The sequence below is a fragment of the Typopeltis vanoorti genome, chromosome 21 (genome assembly GCF_054136105.1).
Source record: "Typopeltis vanoorti isolate ZY-2024b chromosome 21, IOZ_Tvanoo_1.0, whole genome shotgun sequence".
Classification (NCBI taxonomy): domain Eukaryota; kingdom Metazoa; phylum Arthropoda; class Arachnida; order Uropygi; family Thelyphonidae; genus Typopeltis; species Typopeltis vanoorti.
Window position 1 is genome coordinate 78,720,850 of NC_143569.1, and position 19,265 is coordinate 78,740,114.

Genomic DNA, 19,265 nt, shown 5'->3' on the forward strand with positions numbered 1-19,265 from the left:
GGGGTAAATAGTATAACTTAAAGTTTAAACAAGAGAAATTAATAAATACAAGTCATAACCGTCTGGCTATTCATAAACTCAAATAATAGAATGCAGATATAAAACGTTATTGACGTTGAACAATACTGGACAATGTCACGTTTTCTTGTTCTCTTTCATACAGTCTGAGCTCAGATTGAGGTAGATTTTTTATTAGAGCTGACCACACTTGATGGAGAATTAAACCTCGATTCTTATTGCATTGGGTTGGGTTTTTCAGCTTCTTTAAATTTTCTTATGTAGCAGTTGTTTTCTATGTATGACATCGTCGTTTTTTGCCAGAGTACATCGTGTCCAGTGGTATGGAAAATACCCATTTTTTGTTCTCTTTTGTATTGTACGTCTTTTTGGTGTTCAGCCATGCGTATTTCTCCAGATCTTCCTGTCTATCCTACATAGCAAATCCTGCAAGAGCAATGGATTTTGTAGACTCCTGGTTTTTTAAGAGGATGATGAGGTGGTTTTGGTGGATGTAGGAATCTTGAGATTTTTTCCATAGGATGGAAGGCTACTTTTACTTTGTGTTTGTTCATTAATTTGGCTAGCTTATCTGTAACATTTTTGATATAAGGAAGCAAGATTGCGTTTTTGTAATCCTGTTTTATTGTGTTGTTAGTTGGAGGCATTTTAAGGATTCTCTTGATGGTTTGTGTTTCATACCCATTCTGTTGGAGGATTTGTGTTAAGTATTTTTGTTCTTCATTACATCTTTCTTGTGTTCTGGAGATATTGTATGCTCTGTCTTGAAGAGTTTTAATTAAGCTAATTTTTTGTGAAGGATGGTGGTGTGAGGCTGCATTTAGAAATCTTCCTGTGTTGGTCGGCTTCCTATATACTGAGAAGGAGAGTTTATTTTCTTCATTAACTTCTAATAGAATATCTAGAAGAGGAAGTTTTTTACTTTCTTCTTGTTCTAAAGTGAATTTTATGGTTTTGTGCAAATTGTTGAGATAATCTTTAAAATTGATAAGTTCATCTGTTGTTCCATTCCATATGATGAAAATATCGTCTAGATAGCGTAGCCATATTTTTGGTTTTTCATGGTAATTCTTTAGAGCATTGTTTTCAAATTTTTCCATAAATAGGTTTGCTAATACTGGTGATAATGATGAACCCATGGCCAGTCCTTCTTTTTGTTCCCAGATTCTGTCTTGATAAGTAAAAAAAGTATTGTTTATACAATGTCTAAAAAGATCTAAGATGTCCGGAGGGAAGAGGTCTTCTAGGAGATTCAAAATTTCTTGTCTCGAGACGTTTGTAAACAAGCTGATAATGTCTAGACTTGCTAAGATGTCTGATGGACCAATATGTATATCTTTCACTTTTTCTATGAAATGTGTACTATTTTTTATGAAGGAAGATGTTTTTCCTATATGATGTGAGATCATGTTGGTGAGGTATTATGCCAAGTTGGAAGTCGGTGAATCTCTTCCATCTACTATTGGTCTTAAAGGTATATCTGTCTTGTGGATCTTTGGAACACCACAGATTCTTGGTATCAAAGGATGTTTTGATTGTAAGTATTTTTTAAGTTCTTCTGTCCAGAGAGGCACTTTTTTATGGGATCATTTGTTTTTTTGTGTGTATGCCAAGTCGGGTCTCTGTCTAAGGGTTTGTAGGTGTTTGTATCCTCCAGGAGACTTTTCATTTTATTATCATATTCTGTAGCATTTAAAATGACAGTTGCATTGCCTTTATCCGCTCTGATTATGACAATATTTTTGTCATCCTTTAATTTTTTAAGGCAAGTGTATTCATTGTAAGGTAGATTCCTATGAGGTAATCTTCTTTTTAATAGTAAAGCTGTACTCTCTATATGGATAAGATCTGCCGTTTATCTGGTAGATTTCTAATTCCTTTTTCTATTTGTGCTATGATATCAATTTTTGGTAGGAAACGTGGGGTTAAGGCAAAGTTAAAACCCTTAAGTAAAAGGTTGTTCTCTTCTTTTGTTAGGACTCTTGAAGAAAGGTTAATAACTACTTTTGCATAATCTCATTGTTTTTTATGTATATCTTTCTTCTGAAGGAGTAAGTTGAACTTATAAAAATTAACGTATGTTTCTTCTGTTCTCAGATCGCTATTGCTTTGTTGAATGTAACACTATCAATGTTGTTCCATAGGTAGGATGGAAGAGATGTGGCCAGTTCATTATGAAGAGAAAAAGTTAATAACGAAAACTCACGTACAAAGATTATTTAATAGTATAATTTTCGCCTGTGTGTCACAGGCATCTTCAGCATATTTTAAGCTCAAATTAAATAACTGACAATGCCAAAAAAGCACCACCTAAGTAGCTGGTGTAAGATAACTAAAAAGGTCAATAAATTTCCTAACAAAAAAAAAAAAAAAAAAAAATATATATATATATATATACAATAAAAAGTTAGCAAAAGATTAGCTGATTTATAAAGTACTATCTCCATAAAGGGGATAGATGTAAGCTGTCGGATCCATTTAAGTTAGGGAAATGAAGTAAAGTTTCACATGTTTCTTTATAAAGGCGTTCCATGAGGAACCGACTTTTATGAAGGACTCTTGTTTTTCTCCAATGAACTCTATGTCTAGTGAAGATGGCATGTTCTGCAAGTCCAGACTTTTCAGGTTTAAAGTATTCAATATAAGATTGGTGTTCTTCTAGCCGAATAGAGGCAGATCTTCCTGTTTGTCCGAATTAAGATAATCCAGAAGAGCACGGAATCTGGTAGACACCTGGATAATTAAGGTGTGGAAGCTTGTCCTTAGGAGAAGTGAGAAAGGTGGAGATTTTTCTAAATGATCAAAAGGCAACAAAAATATTCAGTGGTTTTAAAACTTTTGCTATACGTTCACTAATGCCTTGTACATAAGGGATAGGAATGCTCGTTATTTCTTCTGTATTTGAAGAGGAAGACATTAAAACTACTCAAAGCTCTTTTAATGAAGCAATTCTTATAATCATTAGATAGAAAGGAAGAAGTTATATATTGCAGTTCTTTCTGTAAAAGATCATCTGAAGAACAAACGGAGTGGGCCTGATGAACCAGTGTTTTAATTGTTCCTGCCTTTTGACTGGAATGGTGATGAGATTCAGCATGGATATAATGGCCTGTATGAGTCTTCTTTCTATAAACTGAGAAATGTAGGTTACCATCTGGTTGATGAAGTTTTAAAACCATTGAATTTTTTTTGTTGCCTTTGGACCATTTAGAAAAATTTCCACCTTTCTCACTTCTCCTAAGGACAAGCTTCCACACCTTAATTATCCAGGTGTCTACCAGATTCAGTGCTCATGTGGATTATCTTATTTCGGACAAACAGGAAGATCTGCCTCTATTCGGCTAGAAGAACACCAATCTTATATTGAATACTTTAAACCTGAAAAGTCTGGACTTGCAGAACAAGCCATCTTCACTAGACATAGAGTTCAATGGAGAAAGACAAGAGTCCTTCACAAAAGTCGGTTCCTCACGGAATGCCTTTATAAAGAAACATGTGAAACTTTACTTCATTATCCTAACTTAAATTGATCTGACGGCTTACATCTATCCCCTTTATGGGAGATAGTACTTTATAAATCAGCTAATCTTTCCTAACTTATTATTGTATACATTTTTTTTTTTCAGGAAATTTATGGACCTTTTTAGTTATCTAAGGAAATTGACCTTTTTAGTTATCTAGGTAGCACTTTTTGGAATTATCAGTTATTGTTTAATTTGAGATTAAAATATACTGAAGATGCCTGTGACACACAGGCGAAAATTATACTATTAAATAATCTTTGTACGTGAATTTTCCATTATTAATTTTGTATCATTATGTCTACTCACGGTATACCTCTTTTAAAACTAAGAGAAAAAGTGTTATTACTAATTAATGCTAATTCAGCTCTAGTGACTGTAATTCTTTCTCTTAAATGAGCTAGTTCCATTTTATGATAAATTATGGAGGCCTTGTTTGTATGGAATATGCATTTTATTTTGATGAATTTCGGGATGACTTCGTTATCTCTGCATCGGATAAGGAAAATTAGACAGTTAATGAAGTTGAGATGTTTAATGCGCAGTTTCTCTAATTGCATAACTTTATGCGAAAAGCACTCACCGTAAGTTTGTAATTGCAGGCGTAGACTTCTGTGGCTAATAGGTTCAAAAGACATCTCTAACATCAAAAATGTTAGAGATAAGCTAGCCAAATTAATGAACAAACACAAAGTAAAAGTAGCCTTCCTTCCTATGGAAAAAATCTCAAGATTCCTACATCCACCAAAACCACCTCATCGTCCTCTTAAAAAACCAGGAGTCTACAAAATCCATTGCTCTTGCAGGATTTGCTATGTAGGATAGACAGGAAGATCTGGAGAAATACGCATGGCTGAACACCAAAAAGACGTACAATACAAAAGAGAACAAAAAATGGGTATTTTCCATACCACTGGACACGATGTACTCTGGCAAAAAACGACGATGTCATACATAGAAAACAACTGCTACATAAGAAAATTTAAAGAAGCTGAAAAACCCAACCCAATGCAATAAGAATCAAGGTTTAATTCTCCATCAAGTGTGGTCAGCTCTAATAAAAAATCTACCTCAATCTGAGCTTGGACTGCATGAACGAGAACAAGAAAACGTGACATCGTCCAGTATTGCTCAACGTCAATAACGTTTTATATCTGCATTCTGTTATTTGAGTTTATGAATAGCCAGACGGTTATGATTTGTATTTATTAATTTCTCTTGTTTAAACTTTAAGTTATACTATTCACCCCTGCAGATGTAAATCCTACAATTTATGAAACTTGTCGGGAACTATTATTTCAGTATGTTATATAACTGAATAATAAAAAATGTGGTGTAATCACCGAAATATGTCTTTTTTAGATTCATTCATCCACATAGTTTTTTAATAATTTTATTTTGACTCAAAATATGTGATGAAACTTGTTTATTGTAAATCCAAAAATAAAGTGTGCAGTTCTTAATTTTAATTAATTAAAAAAAAAGCAATCTGCTTTACATGAAATATAATATACATACAGAATGAAATTAAATAAGAGATCAAATAAAAATAAAGAGAAAAAGTTGTAGTCTAAAACATTTTTCATTAAACTTTTTTAGTGCGATGAAGTGGATTTAACGTATTCAGTGACTGATATTATGGATATAAGGCAGGATTGTCAAAGTGTTGCGGAGAATGTAGAGGAAGCACTGAATGATAGTGCACAAAATATAAATGAGAATTTGAAGTAAGTGGTTAAAAGTAATAATGTCGCTGATATGCTAGTGCGGAAAGAAATTGCATGCTTATGTGGATTCCATCACAGGATGAAAGGTGAGCTCGAGCGACTGGAGTGTGGACCAGTCATTTCTCCAGAAAGGATGGAGAATGGGAAAAGCATAAAAGTGCAAGAAACTGAGAGAAGATAGTATTATATAGGGGATTCGATGATAAGAAGTATACTTAATGAGAAAGTGACAAAAGCATGTTTTCCAGGTGCGAAGATAAAGGATGTTAACGAACCTTTAAGTCTGCAGAAGAAAGAAGCGAACAAATTAATTGATTTGGTGGACACAAAGGATTTTAAAGGTAAGAAACATGCAATGAAAGAAGATATGAAAGAGTTGTTAGAAGAAGCAAAAATGAAGAGCAAGAAAGTACAGATTGTGAGTTTACTGCTTTGGTATGATAGGATAGAATTGAGAAGGACCATTATTACCAATGAGTGAATGTGAAGATTGTGTAGGAGGAATGGTGTTCAGTTTTAAATGTGTGGAGTGAATTTGATGGATGTAAGGACCTGTATATGCCTGATGGACTGCATTTAAATGGTTTTGAAGTTAGGTACTTGGAGAAATTGTTCAGTGAGAAGTTGGAAGTGCAAAACTAAGGAAATTAGAGATTTTGGGGAGGGGCAATCAAGCATGTGTATAGCCACTCCTAGCATAGCTAAGTATGAGTGCAGGAATGATTATGAAGAGCTGGGTGCAGTTTCCCAGGTTTTGAATCTGAATGGGCAGGTAATGACATTATGTAAAGATAATTGTGTGCCCAAGGGGATGTTGAAATGCATATACATAAATGCCTGAAGTATCAGAAATAAAGAAGAGGAGTTTTGGGCATTGATCAGCTCAACTTGGTCATCAGAGAATAATGTAGTTAGAGAGATAGAATGTAATGGATATTGTATTTTCAGAGAAGACAGAAGAAATAGGGAAGGAGGAGGAAGGATATTCTTAATGATAGCTGAAGAACTTCAACCAACAAAAACAGAAGTTTGACAAAAGGAAGATTGTAGATCTGATGGAAATGGTTCATTTGAGGCTGTCTGGTGTGAGATAGAGGCCAATAGGACAAACAAAATATATTGTTGGTTTCTGCTATAGACCTGGGGATTCAGAAGAAGATTGGGACGACGTGCATCAGCAGATTAGCACAATAAGTGCAGGCTGAGAATCATCATAGGAGACTTCAACTATTGTGATATAGATTGGAAGAAGTAAAGGGACATGGCAAAATGGAAATGGAATTTATACAGTTACTATTGGATAATTACCTGAATCAGCACATGATGGAAGAGATGGGGTTTGATAGTGTTAAATCTGGTAATAGCATCTATCTATAACTGCAGTAGCAACTCTATCTCCTACTGGGTAAAGTGACCATGCAGTTTTGTTCTGAGAGGTTGCTCAACATGTGGAAATTTCGGTCAAGAAAGGATTTATGCAGAACTATAAAGCTGGTAATAATGACAAACTTAGGAGGCAACTCGGAGCAGTGCCATCGTATAAGAAACTACATGGAATGAATGAATGGCATTAGTTCATGAGAAGCATGAACTAATGCCCTGAGTGCATACCCAGGGTCAGGAGAATAAACTAAGCAGTGATTAAGTGGATGACTAGCAATATAAAGCAGGAGATGCAAAAAAAAGAAAGAATTGTGGAAGAAATATAAACAATAAGATGATCAGCATACCCATGAGCAGTATAAAGCACAAGAAAAGAAGGGTAACAGGTAGCTAGTATGGTAATGAAGGTTAAATCAGATTTCAAGAGAAAATTAGCTAAGCAGGCTAAAGTAAATCCAAAAGAGCTTTTTCGGTACACAGCAAGTAAGAGAAAGAATGATTATAGAAAGATAACTTTACTCAGTACTGATAACAGGAAAGCAACAGAAGCAAAAAAGTTACTAATCAGAAATTGTAACTTTTGGCCAGAAGAAGTGAAGAGAACACTAAAATCCTCACATCCTATCACCCCAAGACTATATGGGACACCTAAAATACATAAACAGGATATACCTCTCCGTCCAATCATTGATGGAAGATCATCACCAACCTACCTTTTGGCAAAGCATCTTGCAAACTTATTAAATAATAAAATAAGATCAACAGAATCCTATATTAAGAATAGTCAACATTTTGTAAATAAACTCCAAGCCATTAAGATTGCACCAACAGACATGCTAGCCAGTCTAGATGTTGCATCCCTTTTCACCAATGTACCAGAAGAAGAGGTAATAAACATCATCCAAGATCTTTTTCCTCTAGACATCACACAGATGATGTCTAATTTCTTCAAGGTTAACAACACCATATACCAACAATTAGAAGGCCTAACAATGGGAAGCCCACTATCACCATCTTGTGCAGACCTTTTCGTGGAAAAACTTGAAAAAGAAATTCTCTGCACAATCTCCCCCAGACCATCTACATGGTGGACATATGTTGACGATATCTTCATTACATGGCAAGACAGCTTAGAAAACCTAAAATCGTTTGTGGATAAAATCAACTCTATACATAACAAGATAAAATTCACTCTGGAAGTGGAAAACAACAACCAACTGCATTTTTTAGACATTTTGATAAAGAAACAATCAAACAGTGTCAAATTATCTATTTACAGAAAGCACACAGATACTGGAAGATATCTTCATTATACTTCAGACCATCACAAGACACACAAACTGAGCATTATCCACATGTTGAAATATAGGGCCAAAAAGTTTATATCAGAAGAGGAGGATATACAGACTGAACTCTCACTAATAGCCAACACATTATCACAAAATGGATATCCTCAAAACATCATAAAAAATATCTATACAGTGACAACCCCAGACAAGAAGAATCACACTCCCAGCACATTTCTACTGTAGTGATCCCTTTCATCAAGTCAATTTCTTATGAAATAGCAAGAATACTAAGAGCCTACAACATCAGAGTGGTCTTCAAACCAACCACCAGCATCAGACAAGTTTTAGGATCCCCAAAAGATAAGGTACCTTTCTACAAATATCCAGGAGTATATTACATTCCCTGCTCCTGTGGTCTTGCCTACACAGGACAAACTTCACGGAGTTTAGAAATCAGACAAAAAGAACATGTTGGTGATGTAAGCCACAACAGAAGTATCTCTTCCGGCTTAGTACATCATTTCTGTACGTCTAACCAATAGAGTGGCAAAACAGCTCCATGCCATATCTCGATGATGACTACAGACATCGTTTATTCAAGGAAGCCACAATAGTGTCAATAACCGGCGGAAACCTCAACAGAAATCAGGGTGTGATTCTAAACAGTTCGTGGAAAAACCTTATCCTCTCTCTTAATCAAGCTGAACTACAGCTAGCCAGTAATCACATTACACGTTTACAACAAACACGTATGCGTGATAATGAATAAGAACAATAAGTCCTCTCTGTCACGCGAATGTGTAACCTTAGCTACTAGTTGGTTTACAACGTTTTTTATGTTCCTTTCAATTTGCATTTACTAGTTTTTGTCTTTTCATAAAAGCCTTGAAAAAGCCAGACAGTCTGCTGGTGAAACTGGTAGGCTATAATATAAGTTTTTTTTTTATTGTCAACATTAAATAAAATTGTATTTTAGTTTAAATAATTCAGTTATTAAGTGATCACTTAGCAAGGGTATCTCATCCAGGTGGTGACAGAGACTGATGTGAGCATTGAGGTAGATGAACTGGAGGTACTTAGTACATTGAAAAATATTGATTTAAATTCAGCAGTAGGCCTGGATGGTATGTCTGCTTGTGTGCTATGAGAATGTGCAAGTAAACTGGCAGTGCCTCTGACAAAGTTGTATAATCTAAGTCTCAGCTTTGGCAAGGTTCCATGGGAGTGGAGAGATAGTAAAATAGTTCCATTACATAAAGGTGGTTCCAAGACAGAAGTAGCAGAGTACAGACTAATTAGTATGTCTGAAATGTCAGTTAAAGATTGGAAAAGTTGGTTAAAAGTAAAATTTGGTACTGGGTGGATAGGAATATGATACTCTATAGCAGCGCCTGTGCCTAGTATTTTTCTTGTGTGTGCAATTAATGTTCGGCGCCTTTCCAAAAAAGTTTTTTTTTGAATAAAGTGTGAATAAAACGAACAGGAAATGAAAAACAAATGAAAACCACTTTACAGTATAATGTTATCTACGGATTAGCCCTGCTTATACAAATCTTTTTTATACGGAACTCAACAATTAATTATAAGTTGATTTATGATACATCGAAAAATAAAGAAGAACTATTTTAGGTATATTTTCGTAAATTTTAATAAAAAATTACAGTGATATAATCGGGTCCAGGATACAATTTCAGAATTTATTTGTTCATTTCCAGGAAGATCTGAAGGGGCCCGAATGGAAGGCGACATACATTCATAATTATATGAACCATTCTGTACCATTCATCGTTCGTTTAAACTCTTATCTTATATTTTTTGACATCTTTTAGGCGCTTTTTCTTCTGCGGCACCTGAGTATATTGCACACTTTGCACACACCACCAGCCGGGCCTACTCTATAGGTTGCAGCATGGCTTTATAAAAGGTGGGTCCTGCCTCAGTAATTTATTTACATTTTATAATAAGGTGACAGCAGAATTGGATAAAGGAAATGGCTACACTATGATACTGCTAGACTTTGCAAAGGCATTTGACAGAATACCACACAGAAAACTATTACATAAGTTTTTGGAGCAAATAGGAATGGATATAAGGCTGGTGGCATGGATGATAGTCCAACATCAGAGGGTAGAGTATGATGAAGTGGAGTCAAGGTGAATGACAGTGACTAGTGGAGTGCCCCAGGGCTCTGTACCAGGACAATTACTCTTTAATTTGTATATTAATGATATAGCAGAAGATTCTAAGGGGACATTCAGTTGTTTGCTGATGATGCAAAACTAGGGAGGGCATTGTTGATAAAGGCAATGTATATTCTTACAGGATGGTTTAAATAAATTGGCAGTGTGGGCAAAGGACAATGGTTGTCGATTCAATCTTGTAAAATTAAGGTAATGCATCTTGGGATGAATAGATTACACACTTCATATCATACTGATGGTATTACATGAAAATGAGGAGGTTAGGATTTGGGGATGTGGATGGATAGAGATTTGAAATTCAGAGGACATACTGCAAGAGTTGGTAAAATAGCTCAGAGGATTACTTGCATGCTGATAAGTACACAAAATAGGGTGGTTATTACTCCTCTTTATAAGGCCATGATTTGGCCACATGTTGGCTACTCTCCACAGATTTGATCACTTGCGTTTCTTGCAGATCGGGAGATGGTGGAGAGGATTCAGTGACGAATGACCAAGCTGGTTACAAGTATATAGAATATTTCCTATGAGGATAGATTGAGTGTGTGTGGGTTGCAGAGTTTAGCTGACAGGCAGAGGAGAGGGGATATGAAAGAAACTTATACGTTATTATAGGGATACTATAAGATTGACACAGAAGAAATTTTTCAATATATGGGGAATAGGAGGAAAACAAAGGGTCGCACTTGGAAGCTGTATAAGAATGTGGTTAATAAGGGTGCGTGGACTAGGTTCTTTTCTTGGAGAGTTGTGAACGAGTGGAATGGACTGCCAGAGATGGTTGTGAGTGCCCCAACAGTGAATAGTTTTAAGGAGATGTATGATAGGCATTCGTGTTAATGGATAGAGCGAGTCTCTTGCAATGAATCTTTTGACTACACAGAGTGCCATTTAAATAATAATAATAAAAATAATAACTTACTTTTCTGCAGAATTCTTATGCTGAGCCATTCTATTATCAAATGCTAAGCATGTACGATGACATGGAACACTTAAATCAGTTGACAATACAAGATTTTGTAGAGTTTGTTCTGAAATTGCTTTATCTTCTTCACTAGGAACATCATAAAATTCTTTAATAGGATAAGTATCTTGTTTTTCACAACTAAGTGTTCCCACAAACTGTATAGCTGGGTTTGGCCTATATATTAAAAAAAATAAAAAATATCAGTACAAAGAATATTAAATATATCAGGGCATTCTATAAGTAATACTGTTTTTTTTTTTTAAATTTATACCCTGTCTTTTTTTAATATAAATATATGCACACACAGATTATTGCTATACTAGTGGATAATTTAGCACTCTACACGCATTTTAAATAAATAAATAAGTCTTCTAATACCTTTTATTCCCAAAGGGATTAGGTAAAGCTGTTTAGTTCTTTTTTTTTTCTTTTTACAGACTGGTAGGCATCCAATTTCCACCCTTAGCCAATCACAGAGAGCAGGATCAAGACTATCAATTTAGGGTTTGCAAAATTTTCAATAATAGGTAATTTAAAAAAAAAAAAAACACAAAAATATATAATTTTATTCCCAAGAAAAATGAATTATTCATCCAATTTATGATATTATTTTCATATGCTGTCAGTCCTTTACTTACAATGACTTATGACCATTTGCATTTACAACAGCCATTCCATTAACATGTTCACTGAATACCACCTTACTCTTGAAAACTATGGACCAGTGCTAATGCCTGCCTTCAAAGCATATTATTTAAGAAATACTTTTACTCCAGTTATTATTCCTGCTAAGGATGAGAAAACATCAGAAACTTTTTATTTTATTCTACTGTATCAGCCAGTGGGATTTTTATGAAGAATGAAACTACATCAAAGCTGATTAAAAGATTTGTAAAGATAACCCTGATATTTTTGAAATCTTCTAAATTTTTCATGAAAGAAGTATTTCCTGTAAATGTAGAGAGAATATATGACAAATGTTTTGAAGTTTATAGGTTGGACAACCTATATAATTCACAATAGGTCTTAAAGAAACATTTTCATTATGAATCTTGGGAAGACCATAAAAATGGGAGATCTATTAGATCCCTATGCATCTATATGTGGTAAGATCATGAAGTAGAAGATTAAGCTTTCTAAAACAGTTATTTTTATCATGGAACACAACTAAACACCCTTTGACAGCTTCAGTAATCACTAAGTTCTTATTGCATTTCAGAGATGATAGAACTTTAGAATATTATTTTTTGATAGATTGTTATGAGTATATAGAACACAGTATACAGAAAACAAACCCACAATGGTTTGGGTTTAAATACATTAAATACATACATACATTAATGGTGCTTTACATCATCACCCTTGTCAGACAGTGTGATTAAAACTTTAATTCACTGTTCACATAAACTATGTTCCACTGATTCTCTTTTATATAAGGAATTAGATTTTATCAGAACTACTTTCATCTCTAACAGTTACAAAACAAAAATAACTGATAAAAATTAATCACACTTCCTTGCTCAAGCATATACTGTTATGGAAGAAACTACCATGATGTATTAGACTCTTACCTTTTCCCAATACTGAAAACCTGACAAGACTACAAGTTGAATGTTCATGCAGGACAGGGTGCCATCTCATTACACTGCCTAAGTAAGCAACTTATTTCACTCACTGCAAGGAAATTATATTGGTAGACAGGTCCCAATTGAATAGGTAACTACTCTTGCAACATGACCCTGTGAATTTCTGTGTCTGGGGAAGTTTCTGTGTTGAAGAATGAATACAAGAGAAAGCCTATGACATTTTTAGAATTCAGAACAGTAATCCATTCTGAATTTGACAAAATCAATGTAAACAAAGAACTTTGTTAGAGAATATGCTCTTCAGTAATAAAGAGAACAGAAAAATGTGCTGAGGCAAATTTTGAATATCTGTAGCCTAGTCAATTTCAAGTTATATTTTAATGTCAAGATTTTGTTTAATGAATTTTTTGTTTGATGAATTGGATGTAATTTTCAGTATATCTTCTTCTTAAGTATTCTGCAATTGAGCAGGTTCTTCTCTTAGTAGCAAAAACTTTTCTTCCACTCTCTTCTGTTCTGAGCCTTCTCTTTCAAGATTGTGTACCTGTCTCCATTCAGCATGTCATCTAGCACTGTTTTCCTTACTCTTCCACTGGGTCTTTTTCTGTCTAATTTTCCTCTGATGGCATCTCTGATGATTCCATTTCCTCTCAGAATATGTCCAATCCAGTTTCCTTTTCTTCTTTTTTATGCTCTTTAACAGACTTCTTTCTTCTTCTACTCTTTTTAATACCTCTTCATTAGTTATTTTATCTGTCCATTTGATTTTTTCCATCCTTCTCCAAATCCACATCTCAAAGCTTTCTAAAATCTTAAGTTCTTCTTTCTTCAATGTCCAAGTTTCAGCTGCATAGAGGGCAACACTCCACACATAACATTTTATTAGTCTTTTCTTTAGGTTTTTGTCCATTTTACTTCTGAATAAATCCCATTTTCTATTAAAGGCATCTCTTCCCATTGCTATTCTTGCTTTTATGTCACTTTTACATCTTCCATCACTGCTAATCACACTTCCTATATATTTAAATGTTTTTACTTGATTCAATTTTCCCCTATTTATTCTGATATCCATATTTGCCTCTTTCCTTGCTATTTTCATTATCTTTGTTTTTCTTATGTTAATTTTCATTCCATAATTGATACAGGATTCCAGTAATCTGTTCAACATATGTTGTAGTCCTGCTTCAGTATTTGATAATAATGCCTTGTCATCTGCGTATCGCATTGCAAATAATAAAAGAAGCACTGGAGAATTCTTCTGAATTCTCCAGTGCTTCTTTTAACATTGCTTCAGAATATTATGTTAAACAAAATTGGTGACAGAGAACAGCCTTGTCTTACTCCTCGTCCAATGATACCTGGTTCTGTTGTACCATATATGTCTCTCACCATGGCAATTTGTCATGATGAGAGACATATATGGTACATATTTTTCATACATACATATTTTTCAGTATATATTGATTTATTTATCAATAAATTAAATTTATAAAATTAGCTCATTAAATTTAATGTACGTGTGTGTGCATGCGTGCATATATAGTAATCTACGATTTATATGACCTTCATTTAACTGACCAACTTTTCCATAGCATACTATGTAATAGAACTTCAATTATCCAACCTTTCAATTATCTGAACTCAATGTTTGGAAAACTGAAGGGTCAGATAAACTGTAGATTACTGTATGTATATATATATATATTTGATGCAATGGATTTACTTGACTATATGACAAATGAAATTTAATTATTAGAAGCCGAGGGATCACAAAATAAAATTACAAATTTTTTTTTAAAAAAGATTTATTATTTGAATGCATAAGTAGTTTCAAGTTTCATCTTAGAAGACTTCATCAGGGACATAACACAGAAAGTGAAGTACAAAAAAAAATATATATATATATACACACACATACATTACAGGAGAACAGCTATAAATTAAAATACAAATGGGCTCAGATATTTTGAGTGGGTCTAGACCAACTGGGAAAAGCAGACTGTAGATTTAAGTATAAGATAAAGTGAGGAGCTAACTTCTTATGTCAATACACAAATGCCAGGAGTTAGAAAGAAAGTGGTTGAGTTTGTTGTTTTGATGAATACATTGTGCCCTAAAATTGTTGGCATTAGTGAAATCTGGTTCTCAGATTCTGATGTAGTTACTGAATCGAGTGTAAAGAGTGTAGTATTTTTAGGAATTACAGAAGAGATAGGAGAGGGGGGGGGGAACTATTAATATCAGATGATCTGAGTCCAGTTAGGCTGAAACTCATGAATGCAAAAATGGTAATAATGTTCCATTGTTAAATTCTGAATGAAATTGAAATTAAATCCATTTATGTTTCATTCAGATTTAACATGCAATAACATTCCTGGGGCCAATATTGGTATATCAGAAGGAAAGCAACATTAGTAATTTGAGTAAAACTTATCTATGCATCATGTTGTAAATAATTATTGTAAATTTTCTAATGTTTAAACTATGTGGATTTGGTGCAAATACTTGTGTATTGCCAGGAGAAAGATAATCGGATTAGATAGTGATGGCCTGAAACTAAACATGTGCACCAAGTAGGACACGCACGCAGCGGCTCCCTCCGTAAAGCACGCTAGGTCCTGGAAAAAGTAAGGTGTCGTGGGAAAAGGGAGAGAGCAGGATGACGTAGAGAGGAAACATTGTGTGCGTGATTTAAAAAGCGTAGCAGTGCTAGTTCGTGGCTTTTTTTTCTCTCCCCCCTTGAATTGGAGTGTTCATCAAGATAGAGGCCGTTGGAGCACGCTGAAGTATCTATGGCAAGTTCGCCGGTCAACGAGTAGCCCAGCGGAGCGGAGTTCCTGATCACTTCGGAGATCGATACGGCATGCCGAGCCAGTCGACCCGAGAGTGATGAGCCATTGATCTGATGGCTCGCCGCTCTCGGTGTCCACTAGAGTCCATCGATCATTCAATTGATGGACTCTAGTCCGAGTCCATCAATCGAATAGTGCAGATAAAATCAATTAAGAGAAGGATCAAGGAAACGAAGTTCTGTCGAGAGGTATGTGAAGGCCGAATAATTCCCCAGCCTTTGGTAATGTAGAATTTTGATCTATTATATAATTGTGTTGAGGGGAACAACCTGTAATTGTAAAAAGGACTTGAGGTTTATAATGTTTCGATTAATGAAAGGACTTTAGAGATTATGCTAAAGGAAGTAGTGGAACTTTAAGTTTTGGATGGAGGAATTGTGCGAAAGCTCGTTGAGATAATTTTGTTATTGATAAATGAATAACCTTTAGCATTGTTATGTGTAAAATGGATAATTGACCTTTGATAGAATTTCCTACTTGAAATAATGTTTTAACTTATTACGGGAGAATTAGAAATTTTAGCTGAGTATAGTTATTCCCTAAAGTTAGTGCAATTCTATATCAGAGTTTGTTCATAAAGTGTAAGTTGTCTGATTTTGCAATTACATGTTTTTCTTTAGTATTAATTGATGACTTGCCTGATTTCCTTTCTATTGCACAGCTCATTAAGTTAGAACCAAGGCGAGATAAAATACAAGGGAGGCTAAGACTGTGAAATGAATTTTAGTTATTTGATGAATTTAGAATTTAACGAAAGTGCTTAAGAGATATTAGACAGTGTACTAAACTGAGTTCTAGTTCCTTGATTTTGCAATGTTCAATAGTCTAGGATTTAGAGTGGCGCAGTATAATAGAAACTGTCTCTGAATCTGAAAAGGAACTGGCACCAGCTCTGAAACAAAGGAATTGGTGCTATCCAACGGCAATCCCTTTGTCTTCAATCCACGTGCATTACTCTTTAGAAGGTTTAACAGCCCAGATTAAATATTGAGACTGCATAGGAATTAAAGTATATTAACTTGATGCATCGAGCAAAGAACCTTTATTGAAATTAGGTTAAGGAAATTATGTGAGGGAATAAGTCAGAATTAAGATCATAAATCATGACATTAAAAGAGAAAAGAATAAATATCACACCATATATCAGTGAGTTTGAGGCGATCTCATGTGAAGTGGATGTTAATGGATATATGGTGGGTGTTGCTACAGATCTGATAGTTCATTTTCTGGAGATAAAAAAATGTATTGACAAATTATACTGATGGTATTAAACGAGTAATTACCATGGGTGACTTAAATTATCTGAATATTGATTGGGCAGCAGAGAAACAACTTTCTCAAGTAGCATGTGAAAGAAGCAATTTGAGGACAAAAAGAGTTTACTTTGATCATAGCACCAAAAGTGTTTCAGTTAAGGATATGACAGCAATCATATCTGTAACTGAGACAGTGATCAGTGCTATACTAACTGACCTGGAAAGTAGTCAACCATATGGATGTTCCAAACAGAACAGGTTAGAACTACAAAACTGGAAATCATGACAAACTGAGATGAATATTATCTTTGGTCCTATGATATCAATTATAGAATGGGAAGGATATCAACAGTGCATGGAAAGTTTGGAAAAGATGTTTAAATAATGCATTATTTGAATGTGTCCTAAGAGTTCGAAGAACAAATAGGATGGCAGTGAAATAGATGTGCAATTATTAAGAAGAGATTTATAGGAAGATGATATGAAATGAATATTTTGAGAATAAGAGTGACAGGAGTTATGAAATATATAAAGCACAGGACATAATTTTGTCCTGTGCTTTATATATTTCATAACTCCTGCACAAAAAGCTAAGTTGAAGTATGAAAAGAAAATGGCTGCCAGGCTAAAGCAATCCAAAAGAAATTTATTATTATGCTGCAAGTAAAAGATTGAATGAATGAATGAATGCAGAGAACAACTTTACTGAATGCAGAAGTAGCCTTGTGTCAGAAGTAGATGTGATATTTCAAATAATGAGTGCTCATATTGCCAAGGTCTATCTACCTGGTATATGTAACATGGTGCAGTCAATACACTGAATGAAGCAGTAGAGATGCATGAGAAGGAGATTCTAGAGTTGTTGCATTACCTGGTTACGAATTTCACAATACGAACAGATGATATATCAGCATGTGTGCTAAGGAATGATCAACCAATCTGGGTGGACATTCCTGAGGATACCTGGGTAGTTGATGTATTTGTATAATTTGACACTTACCTAAGGAAAGATCCAATAGGAACATAAAGAATGTATGATAATTCCATTGCACAAGGTTGGTGCATCTAACTATCGACCTATCAGCATTTCTGGAGTGATTGTGAAGATTTTAGAGAAATTTGAAAGAACTTGCATAAATAAAAATGGGTGGACAAACAAGCTATACTTTGTGAAGAACAGAATCAGTTTACTAAAGGGAGATTATGTCTGAGCAATTTGCTCATATTTTATAATAATGATGTTATGGCTGAGTTGAATAAATGTTAGGTATGTGGAAGATACTCTATGATATTGATGGCCTTTGCTTAGGCATTTAATAGGATATCACATGAGAGGCTGTACATAAACTGGAGAATATGGGATTAGAATATAAACTGTAGGCTTGGAAATGTGGCTGGCAGATGGACAGGTATCAAAGAGTAGTACATGGGGATGTGAAGACCAATTAACTACTACTACTTCTTTCTGCAGCTTGTTCCACTTAAGTGGGGTCGCTGTTAATGATGAGTCTCCTCCACATCCTCCTGTCTTGGGCTGTCACCACACCCAAGTTCTTCATCCTCAAATCCTCTTCTACCAGCTCCCTCCATCTCTTCTTTGGCCGCCCACGCTTCCTCCTTCCTTGCACCTCCATCTGTATGACTTTTCTTCCCACATATTCGTCCTCCCTCCTCATCACATGACCAAACCATTTCAACCTTGCCTCCTGTATCTTCGCTCCTAAGTTCGTAACTTTCACTGTTCCCCTCACACAGTCATTTCTCAGACGATCCTTTCTGGTCACACTGCACATCCACCTAAGCATTCTCATCTCTCCTACCTCCATCCTGCTGATGTTATTTTTCCTCAGGGCCACAGTTTCCATAGCATACGTCATAGCTGACCTCACTACTGTCCTATAGATTTTGCCTTTCAGATTGATCGGCGCTCTCTTATCGCATAGCACTCCAGGCATCTCTCTCCAGTTCCTCCAACCAGCTTGTATCCTGCCTCCCACTTCCTTCTCAGCCCCCTCCATTTTCTTCCACTGTTGAACCTAAGTATCTAAAGTCCCTCACCTTCCTGATGACATTTCCTTCCAGCTCTAGATCTGTCTCCTGGCCACCGTCCACTTTGCAACACATATACTCCATCTTACTTCTGCTCAGTTTCATACCTCTTTCTTCCAGTACTTTCCACCATCTTTCCAGCTTAGCTGCCACTTCTTCTCTTGAATCTGCACACAGCAAGATGTCATCTGCATACAACATTGTCCAAGGCGCATCTTCTCTCACCTCCTCCATCACAATATTAAACAAAAATGGACTTAATGCTGACCCTTGATGCAAGCCAACTGTTACTTGAAAACTTTCTGTCTGTCCCAGACAGGTCCGAACTCTTGTCTTCACATTTCTGTACATCTCCTGCACCAACCTGACATATTTCTCTGATACCTTCTTCTCCCTCAGACACCTCCAGACTTCTT

General features: G+C 35.2%; 1 protein-coding gene across 3 annotated transcripts in view; it reads right to left on the bottom strand.

Moving 5' to 3' along the window:
- Positions 1 to 19,265, bottom strand: part of LOC150095019 (protein deacetylase HDAC6-like) — a 694,680-nt gene that overhangs the window by 303,823 nt on the left and 371,592 nt on the right. For all 3 annotated transcript variants that reach the window (XM_090411706.1, XM_090411707.1, XM_090411705.1), the window contains exon 17: positions 11,062 to 11,280. In XM_090411706.1, coding sequence (XP_090267832.1) covers positions 11,062 to 11,280 — 219 coding nt within the window. The remainder of the gene's footprint in view (positions 1 to 11,061; positions 11,281 to 19,265) is intronic.